This window comes from Trichosurus vulpecula, chromosome 3, assembly GCF_011100635.1.
Source record: "Trichosurus vulpecula isolate mTriVul1 chromosome 3, mTriVul1.pri, whole genome shotgun sequence".
Classification (NCBI taxonomy): Eukaryota; Metazoa; Chordata; class Mammalia; order Diprotodontia; family Phalangeridae; genus Trichosurus; species Trichosurus vulpecula.
Genome location: NC_050575.1, coordinates 155027596 through 155043469, shown reverse-complemented (window position 1 = coordinate 155043469; position 15874 = coordinate 155027596). Strand labels below are relative to the sequence as shown.

Sequence of the window (15874 nt, the reverse complement as noted above, 5' to 3'; positions counted from 1 at the left end):
CTGGCTAACATAAGAGAACAGAAAATGAGAAATGCTGGAGAAGATGTGGAAAAATTGGAACACTAACACATTGCTGGTGGAGTTGTGAACAGATCCAGCCATTCTGGAGAGCACTTTAGAACTATATGCAAAGGGCTATAAAAGTGTGCATACCCTTTGACCCAGCAATACCATTTCTAGGTCTGTATCCCAAAGAGATCATAGAAAAGGGGGAAAGGACTAAGAAATGATGAGCAGGTACATTTCAGAAAAGCCTGGAAAGACTCACATAAACTGATGCTGAGTGAAGTGAGCAGAATCAGGAGAGCATTATACACAATAAGAGTAACTTTATGTGATGAGCAAATTTGAGAGACTTTACTCTTCTCAGTAATGCAGTGATCTAAGACGATTCCAAAAGATTCATGATGGAAAATGCTATCCGCATCCAGAGAACAAATTGTAGATTCTGAATGCAGATCAAAGCACTCTATTCTCTCTCTCTCTGTCTCTCTCTCTGTCTCTCTCTCCCTCTCTCTCTCTCTCTCAATCTCTCTCATTTGTTTTTTTTTTCTTTCTTGCAGTTTTCCCCTTTTGTTCTGATTCTTTGTTCACAACTTGACTAATGTGGAAATATTTCATATGATTGAAAAAAGAAAGTTTTTGAAATACCATGATCCCACACTAAAAGCTTTTGTTGGAAGTTATGACACACAAATATAGAGCCAAATAAAAAAAAATAAAAGGTATGCAAAGATATTTATAGAGAATAAATTTTAAGCGCAAATAACTATTTATCTGTATTTATTAAATATGAGCATAATAAATTTTAAAAATAATGTTATTGGACCTAAAAATGAATAATTCCTACATTCCTTAGGATTATGGACAGCAGATATAATATTTAGATTGATACTTTCAATGCCGCATGCATAAAACTTTTATTATCCCATAAAACCTGACTTTATCTAGTGGTGCTCTGAACTCAATAGTTGTTTACTAAAGTAAGTTTGAATGTTTAATAGGTTTAGTTTTTAAAATGGTCTGTATAATCATTAACAAGTACAGGTGGCATAAGTATCAGAGAAATGAACAAAGTTCATCATCTTATTTTAACTCAGAAATTTCTAATCTTCCTCTTCTTTGTTTTAAGTGGTCTCTTGGAGGAGTACAATAAAGCTTTCTTTTTTTTTTTGGAGGGAGGAGGTGAGGCAATCAGCTTTAAGGGACTTGCCCAGGGTCACACAGCTAGAAAGTGCCAAGTGTCTGAGGCCAGATTTGAATTTAGGTCCCCCTGACTCCAGGGCCAGTGCTCTTAACAATAAAACTTTCAATCTCAGCTCCCATGGGTTAAATTTTGGAGGTTGTTCTGTGCTCAGTGTCTCTCTTTGGACAAGCTCTATATGCTCTGTTCCTTCCCTTCCCTATAGGTTAATAGGATTTTGAGCTGGAAGTGACCTTGGAGAACCTATAGACTATCTCTCCTCATTTTAAAAATGAGATGATTGAGGCTTAAGGAGGTGAAATAACTTTTTATTGTCAAATTGGGAGGAAATACCAAAGCCAGGATTCATGAGTCCAGATCAAGTGCCCTTCACCAGCATATAGCACTTGAATGGCGGGAATAGCAAGTGACCTCCAATTACTTTGAACTAGGACACACAAGGCATTTCTGAGACTTTCAATGGTCAGGAAAACCCTACTCCCCTTTCCAGAGATCATCTTTTAGTGTTCCCATATTCCCTTTCTGCCCCCAAATAGTTCCCATACTACATATGGTCATGGTTCCAGAAAAGAGATATGTTTAGTTTGCTTTTTGAAGCATGTGGTCCCTCTTCTGGTGCTGATTTTCTTCCTTTTGGGCCCATGAAGATGATGCAGCTTTGCAGCCTCTCTTTAAATCCTGGTGAATCTGGATGTCTCCATTTCCTTTGGTGTCTTCAATCAACAAGATCTCAAATTTCTTTTTTCTTCCTTCAATTGTGCCTATGTCTATCTTTACATGTATCTATCTGAGAACAGAGCCTAGGTGCATGCAATTTCCTGTAGAGGATATATGTCTATACAGGGCACTTTCTAGGCACACAAACAGATAGAACCAAACATTTCCAATTTCCATGTCCTTGTCCATCTTTCAGGCTAGATCTACTTCTTGCTCGCGTGTGTGCATGCATGTGTGTGTGTGTGTGTGTTCGTGTGTGTACACATATGTATGTTTCTGACTTTCTTCTCTGTCTACCTGAAACTTCTATGTTTGCCTTCTGGCAGATCCTACCTTTTTTTTTTTTAAATTCAAATCCAGAACATAAGATCAGTCAGATGGTAAAGTAGTTTCTTTCAGCAACTTGAAACCTCAGGAAAATAAATTTTCTTCTAGATATAGGGAACTAAAGTGGAATCTACAAGACAAAAGGCAGGAACACCACCTAAGGTAAAAGCCTTTTGAAATCTCATCAGTGAACTTAAAATACTTAAAGCTCCCACTCAGGCATCTCTACTTCCAACTCATTCTCTATGACCAGTACATGAATTCAATGAAACCCTCAAGCCCGTGATTTATTCATTCCTTCCTTCTCTCCCCAATGAAGTGACTCAGGCTGAAATTCACTCTCTTATTCTATAAGAATTGGTGGGCACTGATTCTGCCCAGCCACAGGAAGGAAATATTAAGCAACTGGTAGAGAAGGGCTAGAGGAGGGCCAGAAGATGTAATCTACATGCAGCACAGAGTCATCCAGAGGGGAAAGAACACTGAAATTTGAAGGAAAGGAGTGGAAACTGAGCTGGAGCCAGTCCTCTCCCTCCAGAGCTTACTCCAGACAGTTGCATGGGCCAGATCGTCCCTCTGTTGCCCCCATCTCTCACTCCACAACTCACAGACACTAAAGACAAAAAGCAAGCCCAGCCTCTGTGGTCCATACAGCAGCAGAAAGAAAGGGGATATCAGTGATTGAGGGGAGAAATCAAAGACAAATGCCTGGAAATACAAGAAAAGAAATGAAAAAACAAAAACTCAAGAGAATGTTGTAGTAAAAGTCTAGCTCACAAGCAGATTCACAGAAAGGATGTGCAGAAGGAAGACTAAATAGAACATCAAAAATAATCCAAAACACCATGAAAAAGTGTTACCTTATGAAGGAAAATGAACCAAAATAACTTGATGAAGAAGCAAATCCTATGGACGCCTCAGAGCCAGACAACAACAGTAGGACTTATGATTTGATCCAGCCATACTGGAAAGCAATTTGGAAACCCCCAAAGCCACTGAACTTATGAGCCGGGGTTAAGGTATACTAAGCTTATACCTCAAAAACAAAAATAAAGTGGGAAAGGTTACATATATACAAAAATATTTATATTAATGTGTTTTTAGGGGCATAAGATTCAAAACTAATGGGGTATCCATTAGTTGGGAATGACTGGAAAAATCATGACATATGAATGTAACAGAACAATACTGTATTGAAAGAAATTATAAAAGATACACTTTCAGATAAAAATAGGGGAAGACTGCAGTGTACTCAGGGGAATAGTTTATATGATAAAAACAACATTGTATATAATGACTTAAAAACTAATCAATGCAATAATCTATGATTATTCCAAACAGTGAGGAAACATGTGTGGGATAGAGACCACTTCTAAATTAAAATATCCAGAGGCTAAGGTACTTAGAAGCAGAAAGGAGTTTATTACTTTCTCATGAGAAAGGACACTCCCCTCACGGCTCAGAGTAGCCAACAGATAGGGAGTGCCAATTAGTTACAGCAATCATAATCCTTTTATATCCTAACTCAAAGCCCCTGCCCCACACTCCTTATCCTCCTTTTGTGGAGTTCAGAGTTTATAATCTATTGTAGAAATTTCCAGTAGCCAAGGGCAATGGGAAATTACAAAACTTTACACAGAGTCAAGGAAAAGGATGTCTTTTAAGAATCTTTCTGTTACATTCTAAAAAAAGACAGGAGGGGATGTGAGTGAGGTAAGGGGGTGAGGATGTCTGGGTGTGCAGTTTTTTCCACAATGTCAGTTATCTGCAGATGCAGTTTTGCAAGAATGTGCAGTTTCAGCAATTGCCTGGGACACACAGGTAATCATTAATCCCCTGAGGAGACTTCATCCTTTAGAAATTATTCCTCACACATGCTAACCACTTTCTAAGAATAAGGTAATGAACTCCAAGTGCATAATGAAACACATATTCTCAACATGGCCAATGGAGATTTGTTTCTTTAACTCTGCGTATTTCATATAGGGGTTCTAACAATGGAGTTAGCAAAATGGGGAAAAAGAGGAAAAGAGGGTCACTGATACATTTTCAAGATGCACAGAGGAGAACAGAAGTACAGACAGTAGGAATCAAATAAACCATTTGAAGATCTTTGAAAATAGCTTATTAAATTTGTTTTATACCCAGAAGTATACAAGCTATTGATGGAGGTTGCATGTGCAATCCTCTTTTTTTTTCTATTTTGCTTTTTATATCAAATGCTCATCTTATTTGGTGTTTGTTAAGTTGAGTTTAATGGGATTTTGGTGCATGTGCACATTACCTAAGATGGCATTGCCTGCATGGAAGACACTGGAGACATGCTTCCAGGAGATTGGAGGACTGAAGTATTTGTAGACATTCTGCATTGAACTATCATATAGTTGAGGATGATCTCTTCTGTTGTCCACATAGCTGGAAAAGTTAACATCTTTAATGTCTCCGAGTCAGCAGTTCAGGTGGCTTTTTCTTGAATTCCCATTTGAGGGTGAAAGACTCCTTCACTCATATCACATGGTAAGGGAAGAAGTCCTGGGGGCTGTTTTCTTCTTATCCTTCCCTTTAGTCCAAGTGGCTCAAATAAATTAGTACAGGGTTATATTCTTTTCTGCATTTTTTCTTTCTATTTTGTGTACAAGGAGTGAAATCTCCAACACAGGAGCTAGAGTCATGGAATTGTAGGGATACAGGCTTTGTGTTACAGCCATCCCAAAAGGAATCTCCAAGAAGCAAGGGTCCTCAAATGCTACGCCAATGAAACTTCGGACTTGAACTTGGTGGAATTAATACTATGAAGGAACTCAGTTAAAATATAAACCCTCTCTCTTCCCCAGAAACTAAGGAATAGGAGGCATTATGTCCCCAAGGTTATGGGAGAAATGTTTATACATTATTATTATACCTTTGAGGTAAATATTCTTTTATAAAAATGAATACAGTGTTGAATATTTAAATGAAACTGAGGTGTTAGTCACTTAACTCCTAAAATGGGGTGGGGGGAGGAATACAGTCAATGGAATTTTATATAATGGCAGAGAAAAGAGTCTCCAACTCCCCTTAGGCTATCAGAGAATATCAGGGAGGGGTAAAAAATTGGGGGTGTAGGTAAAATGTAGAAGGTCTATCCCTCAGAAAGTACATCAGAATTAACTATGATTTATAAAGCCTAAAATTTAGAGAAATTTAAATTATTTCTTTCATGTAATTTTATGTTCGTTTTACAGCTGTGACTATCTTTCCCCCATAAATTTCAACCACCTTGAGGACAGCTGTATGTCCTTTATTTTCTTTCCTGTTTCCCCATACTTTACTCAGGCTTTTCTTTACAAATAGCAGTATTTCCCCAAAGAACTCCTATTCTCTGAAGAAGAAAGGAAAGTGAGAAACTAGGAAAGACCTTAAAGGTCCCTTGGCCAAGAAGAATGGGTGGGCTTTCTAAGACCACAGTTTGCACACCAGACACTAAACTTTGTGACATTCAGATGGAATTCAGGATTAAAGAGGACCTTCTATAACTTTGGCCTTGCCTATTGACATGGGTGTTGAGTTTTTAACATAAGCATTTTAGAATTAGAGATATAAAAATTAAGAAGGTGAGTTATAAAGTAGTGTAGCTTTAAGATGCCATCGCTGATACCATCTTTCCTAGATTATCATTGCAAGGAGGAAAATTCCTTTCTTGATTTTATGAGATTTAATTTTCCACTCTTTTATCAATCATTCAGCCAGCTAACCCTCGTGCATTATAAAAGCACCAGCAACTCTGAAGTACAGTTCAGATCCCTGAGCCAGCTGAGTGGAAACCCCTGCTCCCAACAAGATGTGGTTGCTTTGTCTAGTCCTGTGCTCCATCAGCTCCATCACTGCTTTCCTGGTTGAGGGTAACATATTTTATTCTTCTTCCAAAGAAATAATAGATATTAAAAGGTTTCTTCTCAGTATCTTGGCAGAAAATTAGTATTTTATTATGAACTTAATTTTATTAACTTAATTTTAAATGAACAAAAGTATTTCAATGAATGAAGAACAAAACAGAAACAAAAAAAGATTGTGTGTGAAGCTGGGAACTTCTGTTTCATGAGGACTAGTCTTTGTGACAGAGTTCAAAATACATAATCATTTTCCTGCGGCTTTCTATGGGAAGAAGTGTATTTGTGTATGTATGTGTGTGTATGTTTTGTGTGCATATATGTGTCTCTGTGTGTGTGTGTATGTGTGTGTTTTAATGCAGGATCAGGAGGAAGCTGACCCAGGCTGATGGATATCTTACTTAAAACAATCTTAAATGATTCTGTTTTTCTTAAAAGTCTAGTGAAAAGGTTCTTAACCAGAAGTCTGTTAACTAACCGGTTTTAAAAAATATTTCAATAATTACACTTCAGTATATTTGACTTCTTTTGCAATCTTGTGCATTTTATTTATATGCTTAAAAACATTATTCTTAGAAGGATTTCAGCTTTACCAGATTGCCAGAGGGGTCTAGGACACAAAACAGGCTAAGAACCATAGTTTAGAATACCCTGGGGAATGAGTCACTTAAAACAACACAGTAGTCTCCACTTAACATAATGGCAATGTGATCCTGCTGGCAAAACAAACAAACAAGTAAATAAGTAAATAAATAAAAAAGATGGAACAACTATCTAGATAATGCAAGGCAAAAAGAAAAAACAAAACAAAACAAACAAGCTTAAATTGCATAGTCCAGGTCCTGAAATATCAGAGTTTGATGGAACCTTAAAGATGATTTATTTCACCACTCCCTTTTTTTTAGTGGAAACTTAGGTCAAGGGAGAAGGATAAATGAGTTGCAAAGACTAGGGGGCAGCTAGGTGGTGCAGTGAGTAGAGCACTGGCCCTGGAGTCAGGAGGATGAGAGTTCAAATCTGGCCTCAGATGTTTGACACACGTACTAGCTGTGTGACCTTGGGCAAGGCACTTAACCCCAATTGCCCTGCCAAAAAGCAAAAAAAGGAAAAAACAAAAGAGACTGGACTAGAGAAGCTCCTGCTTCTCTGAAGAAATTATTTTAAGATTATACCTTTGGCCTATATTCCTAATGGATTTCAATGCACAACTGTAGTAAAAAGAGTAGTGAGCTGAAAGCCATGGGGTCCTGTTGAGCTAGGCCAAGGAGTCCAGAGCAAAGAGAGAATAGGTCTTAATAGAAAGGGTGGGTGGGGTGTACAAGAGAGCTGGAGGAGGTTTCTTCTGCTAAACACTACACACTGTCTCGTGGGCAAAATGATTTACTCAATCAGAGTCAGAGTTGCATGTGAATGGAAAATTTAGGAAGTGAGCACAGACAGCTGTTAGAAGTAAAATTTCGGCGGTGGGGGGGAGGGAGGTGGAACCAAGATGGCAGCTGGAAAGCAGGGACTTATGTGAGCTCCCTGCCAAGTCCCTCTATAAAAAATGGCTCTGAACAAATTCTAGAACTGCAGAACCCACAAAATAGTAGAGGGAAGTAGTGCTCCAGCCCAGGACAGCCTGGATGGTCACTGGGTGAGGTCTATTGTGTACGAAGCTGGGAGAGGAGAGCAGAGCCCAGCATGGGCGGTGGCATGACCAACCAGACCAGGAGCTGGGCTGAACAAGCTCTAGTACCCTGAATCGGTGAGCTGTGGCTGTTACCAGACTTCTCAACCCACAAACACCAAAGACAACAGAGAAGGTTAGTGGGAAAAGCTGCAGGGACAGACTGAAAGGAATTCGCAGTTCAGCCACTGCCGTGGGGGCAGTGAAGACAGTACAGTTACAGAACTACAGCTGCAGTTGCTTCTGGCCCCAGGACCACCTCGTGGGAGGAATTAAGTGGCAGATCAGAGCAGGAGTGCAGAGCCTGCATAAGATCTGAGTTCAGTCCAGGTTGGGGGTTCTTGGGGAAGGAGGAGTGCTGATGTGGCAGAGCTAGCTGTAATAGCTCTGAAAACAACAGCTCATCCCTTCAAGCTTGGAACAAAGTACTCTTTACTCTACAAGCAGGCATACCCCGCTGAAAAACTCAAGGGTCAAATAAGTTGTCTGGGAACATGGCCAGGCAGTGAAAACGCGCTCAGATTCAGCCTCAGACGTTGGAATCTTTCTTTGGTGACAAAGAAGATCAAAACATACAGCCAGAAGAAGTCAACAAAGTTAAAGAGCCTACATCAAAAGCCTCCAAGAAAAGCATGAACTGGTCTCAGGACATGGAAGAGCTCAAAAAGGATTTGGAAAAGCAAGTTAGAGAAGTAGAGGAAAAATCAGGAAGAGAAATGAGAATGATGTGAGAAAACCGTGAAAAACAAGTCAATGACTTGCTAAAGGAGACCCAAAAAAATACTGAAAAAAATAATGAAGAAAACAACACCTTAAAAAATAGACTAACTCAAATGGCAAAAGAGCTCCAAAAAGCCAATGAGGAGAAGAATGCCTTGAAAGGCAGAATTAGCCAAATGGAAAAGGAGGTCCAAAAGACCACTGAAGAAAATACTACCTAAAAAATTAGATTGGAGCAAGTGGAAGCTAGTGACTTGATGAGAAATCAAGATATTATAAAACAGAACCAAAGGAATGAAAAAATGGAAGACAATGTGAAATAGCTCATTGGAAAAACCACTGACCTGGAAAACAGATCCAGGAGAGATAATTTAAAAATTATAGGACTACCTGAGAGCCATGATCAAAAAAAGAGCCTAGATATCATGATTCAAGAAATTATCAAGGAGAACTGCCCTGATATTCTAGAGCCAGAGGGTAAAATAGAAATTGAAAGAATCCACAGATTGCCTCCTCAAAAAGATCCCCAATAGAAAACTCCTAGGAATATTGTCGCCAAATTGCAGAGCTCCCAGATCAAGGAGAAAATACTGCAAGCAGCCAGAAAAAAACAATTTGAGTATTGTGGAAACATAATCAGGATAATACAAGATGTAGCAGCTTCCACATAAAGAGATCAAAGGGCTTGGAATATGATATTCTGTAGGTCAATGGAGCTAGGATTACAACCAAGAATCACCTACCCAGCAAAACTGAGTATCATGCTCCAAGGCAAAATATGGATTTTCAATAAAATAGGGGACTTTAAAGCTTTCTCAGTGAAAAGACCAGAGCTGAATAGAAAATTTGACTTTCAAACACAAGATTCAAGAGAAACATGAAAAGGTAATCAAGAAAAAGAACAAGAAAAAGAAATTGCAAGGGACTTACTGAAGTTGAACTGTTTTGTTTACATTCCTACATGGAAAGATGATGTGTATGATTCATGAGACCAAAATATTAGGGAAGCTGACGGGAATATGCATATATGTGTGTGTGCGCGTGTGCGCGCATGTGTGTGTATTTGTATATATATGTTTGTGTATGTACGTATATGTGTATATGTATGTATATATGTGTGTATATATGTATGTATATATATGTCTGTGTGTATATACATACATACATACACACACACACACACACATATATATATATATATATATATATATACATATATGGAGTGAGACAGAGACAGAGAGAGACAGAGAGACAGAGGGCACAGGGTGACTTAAATATGAAGGGATGATATCTAAAAAAATAAAAATCAAATTAAAGGATGAGGTAGGAATATATTGAGAGAGAGAGAAAGAGAGAGATAGAATGGGGTAAATTATCTCACATAAAAGTGGCAAGAAATAGCAGTTCTGTAGGAAGGGAAGAGGAGGCAGGTGAGGGGGAATGAGTGAATCTTGCTCTCATCAGATTTGACCTGAGGAGGGAATACCATACACACTCAATTGGGCATCTTACCCCATAGGAAAGAAGGAGGAAGAAGGTAAAAAGGGGGGATGATAGAAGGGAGGGCAGATGGGGGAGGAGGTAATCAAAAACAAACACTTTTGAAAAGGGACAGGGTCAAGGGAGAAAATTCAGTAAAGGGGGATAGGTTAGGAAGGAGCAATATATAGTTAGTCTTTTACAACATGAGTATTGTCGAAGGGTTTTACATAATGATACGCATGTGGCCTATGTTGAATTGCTTGCCTTCTTAGGGAGGGTGGGTAGGAAGGGAAGAGGGGAGAGAATTTGGAACTCAAAGTTTTTAAAAACGGATGTTCAAATACAACAAAAAAAAAATTTTTTTTGCATGCAACGAGGAAATAAGGTATGCAGGCAATGGGGTGTAGAAATTTATCTTGCCCTACAAGAAAGGAAGGGAAAAAGGGATGGGAGGGGAGGGGTGACAGAAGGGAGGGCTGACTGGGGAATGGGGCAACTAGAGTATACGCCATCTTGGAGTGGGGGGGAGGGTAGAAATGGGGAGAAATTTCATAATTCAAACTCTTCTGAAAATCAATGCTGAAAACTAAACTTGTTAAATAAAAATAAAAATAAGAATCCTCCAAGAAGTAAAACTTCCCCGATAGAGTAATCATGTGGGTAAGGTGGCAAAATGAGGTGACTTCCTAAACAACACCGATTAAAAGCAAGTTTTTAAGTTGCTTACCTGGGTATTATAGTGTCTGCGTTATCTGGGTGATTTAGTTATTATTTTAGGTTTCAGCTCTCTCTTAATTATTCCCTTCCATCTTTTGTAATCTGAGGATCATTGTTGTGAGCAAAGAAGTTTTACCTTCTTAATATAGTCTATGATTGTCAAAACATCCACATTGAGCAATGAATCTGTCCCTGCTTTCATATACATCTTTTTCTCCAATATAACTCAAAAGATCCTTTATGCTTTCCAATGTGTATTCTTATTCATGTTTTAATTGACTTTTACCACAAGCCCAGAGTTGGAGTTATCATCCCATTTTACAGACAAGCAAACAGTCTTAGAAATGTCAAGTGATTTGGCCAGGGTCACACTGCTATTTAGAGGCAGAATAAACTAATGGAAATTCAGATAGCTATTTTTTTAAAAAGCATTTTAAACATTGAGCTCATTGACTACCTGGATTTCTAAACACTGAACAAGGAAAATAAATCCATTCTTCCTCTGTACTGTGTTTGTTTTACCTCAGTTACCCATCCAAAACCAGACTGATGTCATTTTCAGCCAATCAGTATACCTGGTGTATCTATATGACACACCTCAAACTTCTCTTGGGTAGTTAAGGTCCTTACAAACAAGGACTTCTTAGATCATTAGTGTATACTCCTCTATTGACTTCGTTCAATCTCTTTCTCTGTAAAGAGTTGATAGGCAGAGTGTCACACTCCAGAATTCTAACCTAAAGGGGAACTTGGTTTTGGAAATCCAATCATGAGTACCCTGGCACCGTGGGGAGATCTTTTTGGTTCAGCCAGTAACAAAGTGCATTATCTTCTTAGTTCGCAAATAGTAGTAAATAGTGGTATCCAAGTGTCACACACTTTCAGTTCCCTACAATAAGGAAATTTTATTTCTTTTTGATTGACTAATAAACCTTATTCTTGGTTTATCCCAGATTGTGGTTCCAGGTAGGGGCACACCCACATTTGCATATCACATGGAGCTACATCCTGTCCTGAATGCTAGGACCTAGCTTCTCCCATGATATTGTATCCATCATTTCTTCCACTCTCTTCATGATTACTTGTAATCTGACTTTCAGTCTCACTTTTAAACTGAAACTACTGTCTCTGGGATTAGAAATCAGCTGTTAATTGTTAAATTAATGGCGTTTGTTAGCCTTTAGATTGCTTGATTTATCTGTACCTTTGAAATGTCAAACACTTCTTTGTGGACATCTCCTCCCTTGGCTTCTATCACATTGATTTTTCTTTCTTCTTATCATTATCCTTATATTTTAATTATAGATCCAGAAATAGCCTTGAGTATTCATCAAATAATTCACAGGACTTACTAGAAGTGAAAAATTTTCACAGAGAAATCTATTGCCCACGATCACACTGATCCATAAAAATTTAAGAAAAATGTTTCAATATATATCACTGTATAAAATACTCATAGTGTCATAATTACTAAATTTAAAACTTTCAAAATATAGAAGGAAATGTACATAAATTTACATACATACATATATGTGTATGTCTATATCTCAATGCATAAACATATAAACACACAAAAATCATATGGGAATAAAATAAGGTACATATCATCCCTGTAGCATATGTCTGCTGCTGGGAGACATCCTAAAGATGTTTCCAGTGAGCCTTTATAAGATCTCATATATCTTATATCCCCAATACTTTTATGAAAAGACAAAAAAATCATTATAGTTTACCCTTGGATTCCTCAATATAGATGAATAATAACAGGGTATCAATATCCCAGTTGAATTTGAATTTTGTTGGAAAGATGAGAATGAAATAATTGTTTTCATTATTTTTGTTATAATTAGTACATTTGTATAGCCTTTTAAAGTTTGCAAAATCCTTTATACTATATCGGCTCTCCTACCTGTTCAGACATTACTTCTTAGTTTCCTTTACTAGATGTTACTTAGTGTCCTTTACTGCAGTCTTCATATGGAGGATGAAAATTAATCCATGATTCTGTCCTAGGCCATCTACTCTTTCCTCTACCCTCATCAACAACTATGTATTAAATTCTTGTCTACATTAAAAAAGACTCTAATATTTGTCTCACTAGTCTTAACTTTAGTCTTGAACCTTGGTCCTATAAAACCAACTACTTGTTGAACATCCCTAAATGGATAACTTATAGGCATTTATAACTCAATATGTCCTAAATGGAAGTTGATGATTCCTCAGCAAATATCCACTATTTCAAAATTTCCCCATTGCTGTTGAGGAATCCCCTATCATTTTAGTTTTAGAATCTCCAGACCCAAAATTGAAACCATGATTCCAGTGCTTGTACCTAGAACTGTATGGGTCAAATGAAACAGACCCAAACAAGCCTATTTCTTTGGGCCACTGGGCTTAAAAGGAGAGAGGTGAAGGTAGTTTTTCCTCTTAGCATCCCTGTAAATGCAGATGAACTTGAACTTTCACCCTTTCTGGATGCAGCTGAAAAAGGTATCTAAAGTGTTCCCATATGGTTGTTTTAAAGAGGTACACTTTTTTTTAGCTAAATAGTCAATAGAAAGAGGCTCTGCCTATGCATGTAGTAAGGAAAGGCAGAATACTCTCCAAGAATCAGGTCCTTGCCATCTCCTATGTAGCTGCCTTCATATTAAGTGATCTGGGCATGCTCCAAAACTTTGTTACACTAGGAAAGGAAGCTAGGTAGTGTACAATGGATCAAGTAAATATGGTGCATATGTTAAAGTGCCAGTAAGAGGATTTAGGTGACATAGTGCTGTAGCCAATAGTTGTCTTATGTGAGGTTTCTGAACTTCTTAGCCCAGTCTATTACAATCTTTTCAGCCAGCATCTGAATTGTCCATAGATAGTGCTTCTTCCTTTCTTCACACCTTCTTTTGTTTTTTTGGTTTTTTTGGCAGGGCAATTGGAGTTAAGTGACTTGCCCAAGGTCACACAGCTAGTACATGTGTCAAGTGTCTGCAGCTGGATTTGAACTCAGGTCCTCCTGACTCCAGGGCCAACGCTCTACTCACTGCGCCACCTAGCTGCCCCTCTTCACACCTTCTTAAAGACCCAGGGTACATGGGAGACTGGTCATCAATAAACAAAAATAGCATGTTTCAGGCAATCTATTTGGGAAAGCTCACCAAAACAAGTCACAGTGGTCCCTAGTGGAATTTAAAGTCTTTGGTCACAGCATCTTTATTAGTATCATTATATAACCAATCAACTCCACTTTATTTTGACCAAATCTGCCACCCATGCGTGGTTTTGAGAAGATTTGGCACCAGTGAAGATGTCAAGTGACTACATGACTGAAGGCTTATGCTTCTTGGCTGCATATCATAGCATAGTCTATGCTTCCCAATTTGAGGTGCATAACTCAGAATTCCAAAGCTAGAGAAAAATGCATCACTAAGTCTCATTCATCTGGCACCCTTCAGTGCCAAGCACAATATAATGCTGACAATAGGTCATCAATAAATGACTGTTGACCAAATGAAGAAATCTACAGGTTTTCCACAGAAGAAATGGAGGATATGTGTATTAATATCAAACTATTTTCTTGTAGCACTTGTGGGATAGTATAAAATGCACAGAACTTCTCTTTATAAGACATTTACCAGCTATGCAACCCTGGGCAGGTTACTTGACTCCTATGAGCCTACATTTGTCCATCTATAAAATTCAAAGAACATCTACTACTTATTTTGACTAAGGGCTATGAGAAGAGTGTTTTGAACACAGTAAAATATTATAGAAATAGGATATACTTTTATTGTTACATCTTCTGAGCTACTTCATGACCATTTTCTCCATTGAAATATGAATCAATCCAATAAATTGCCATTATTAACCTTAACTTAGAGGTGAGAAACCTGAAGTCTAGAGAAGTGAAGTCACTTTCCCAAGGTTGTCCTGCTAGAAGTGGGCAGAGTTGCCTGGGGCTCTTGATTCCTAGAGATTCTACTCAGTTCTGTTGCCTCCCCAGTGAAACTAATTTCCCTTTTCTCATTGTGGCACAGGGCAGCAGCAGCCTTCAACGCCAGTAGTGGACACTGAATACGGGAAAGTCCAAGGCAAACAAGTAACAGTGAAGGGATTTGACACACCTGTCAATGTTTTCTTGGGTGTTCCTTTTGCCAAACCTCCTCTTGGACCCCTGAGATTTCGACCACCCCAGCCTCCTGAGCCCTGGCACTATGTGAAGGACGCTACTATGTTCCCACCTGGGTAAGCATCAGTCTTCAGCCTTTCTTTTGGGAAGAGAGGGATGAAAATGGAGAAAAAAATGAAGAATCACGTTCTTATTCCTGGATTAGTCAAACTGTTTGAGAATCCTTCATTTTGTCCTCCCCCTGGGAAATATTACTGTTTCTTCTCATTTTCAATCCCCTACCTTAAGCCATATCAGAGGGTGGGGTGTTTGTTGGAGAAAAGCCTCCCAGGTTTTCACATTGTGCTGCTCCTGAGATATGATGTGATTCACCTACTCTGGGAATTTAAGTCAAGGCAAAATGAATAAATAGTGGATGTACTACGCTATGCAAACCCAGATAGATGCTGTGTGCACATTTTCTTTTGCTCATGTATAGTCAAATAAAGTCCTGGGCACATATTACCTGGCAGAATGGCAAATGTCCTTTGCTTCTATTGTTCAGTCATTCCAGGACCATCCCTAGTTATAAAATAGTCTCTTAATTTCCCTCTGGGGTTCAGTGGATATGAAGTAGGTGGTTTGGAACAAAAAAGCCTTCAAATAAATATGAGCATTCTAGCTCTGGCTCTGCTACTCTGTAGCTGTGACCCACGGCCAATGATTGAACCTCTCTATTTTTTTTTCATTACTACCTTAGACATGAGAAAACTACTCCCATTTTCCTACAAGCTCACTGTGTAGATGAGATGAGGTACTGGCCTTTTTGTTACAGTAGAGCTAATAGTTACAATAAAGTGTATAAGATGAAGGAAGTATGAATTTTGGTACAGTAGGGAGTATATAGGGAGTGAGGGAAAGTCCCCTTTGATTATGGTTAGGTGCAACTCTGATCAGGCTGCCCCTGGAGTTAACCCAATGTTTCAAAGGGCAGAATAATTTCTACAGTATCTCTATTTTAATATAAACCTCCTTCCACTTGCCCCACTCTTGTTCTTAACACCTTTCATCCA

At 38.5% G+C, this 15874-nt stretch overlaps 1 protein-coding gene across 1 annotated transcript in view; it reads left to right on the top strand.

Annotated features, from left to right (window-relative positions):
• The first annotated feature begins 6068 nt into the window (after positions 1 to 6068).
• Positions 6069 to 15874, top strand: part of LOC118842264 (liver carboxylesterase 1-like) — a 39692-nt gene continuing 29886 nt past the window's right edge. Inside the window, exons 1-2 of the mRNA XM_036749848.1 lie at positions 6069 to 6122; positions 14736 to 14938. Of these exons, the coding sequence (XP_036605743.1) occupies positions 6069 to 6122; positions 14736 to 14938 (257 nt within the window). The remainder of the gene's footprint in view (positions 6123 to 14735; positions 14939 to 15874) is intronic.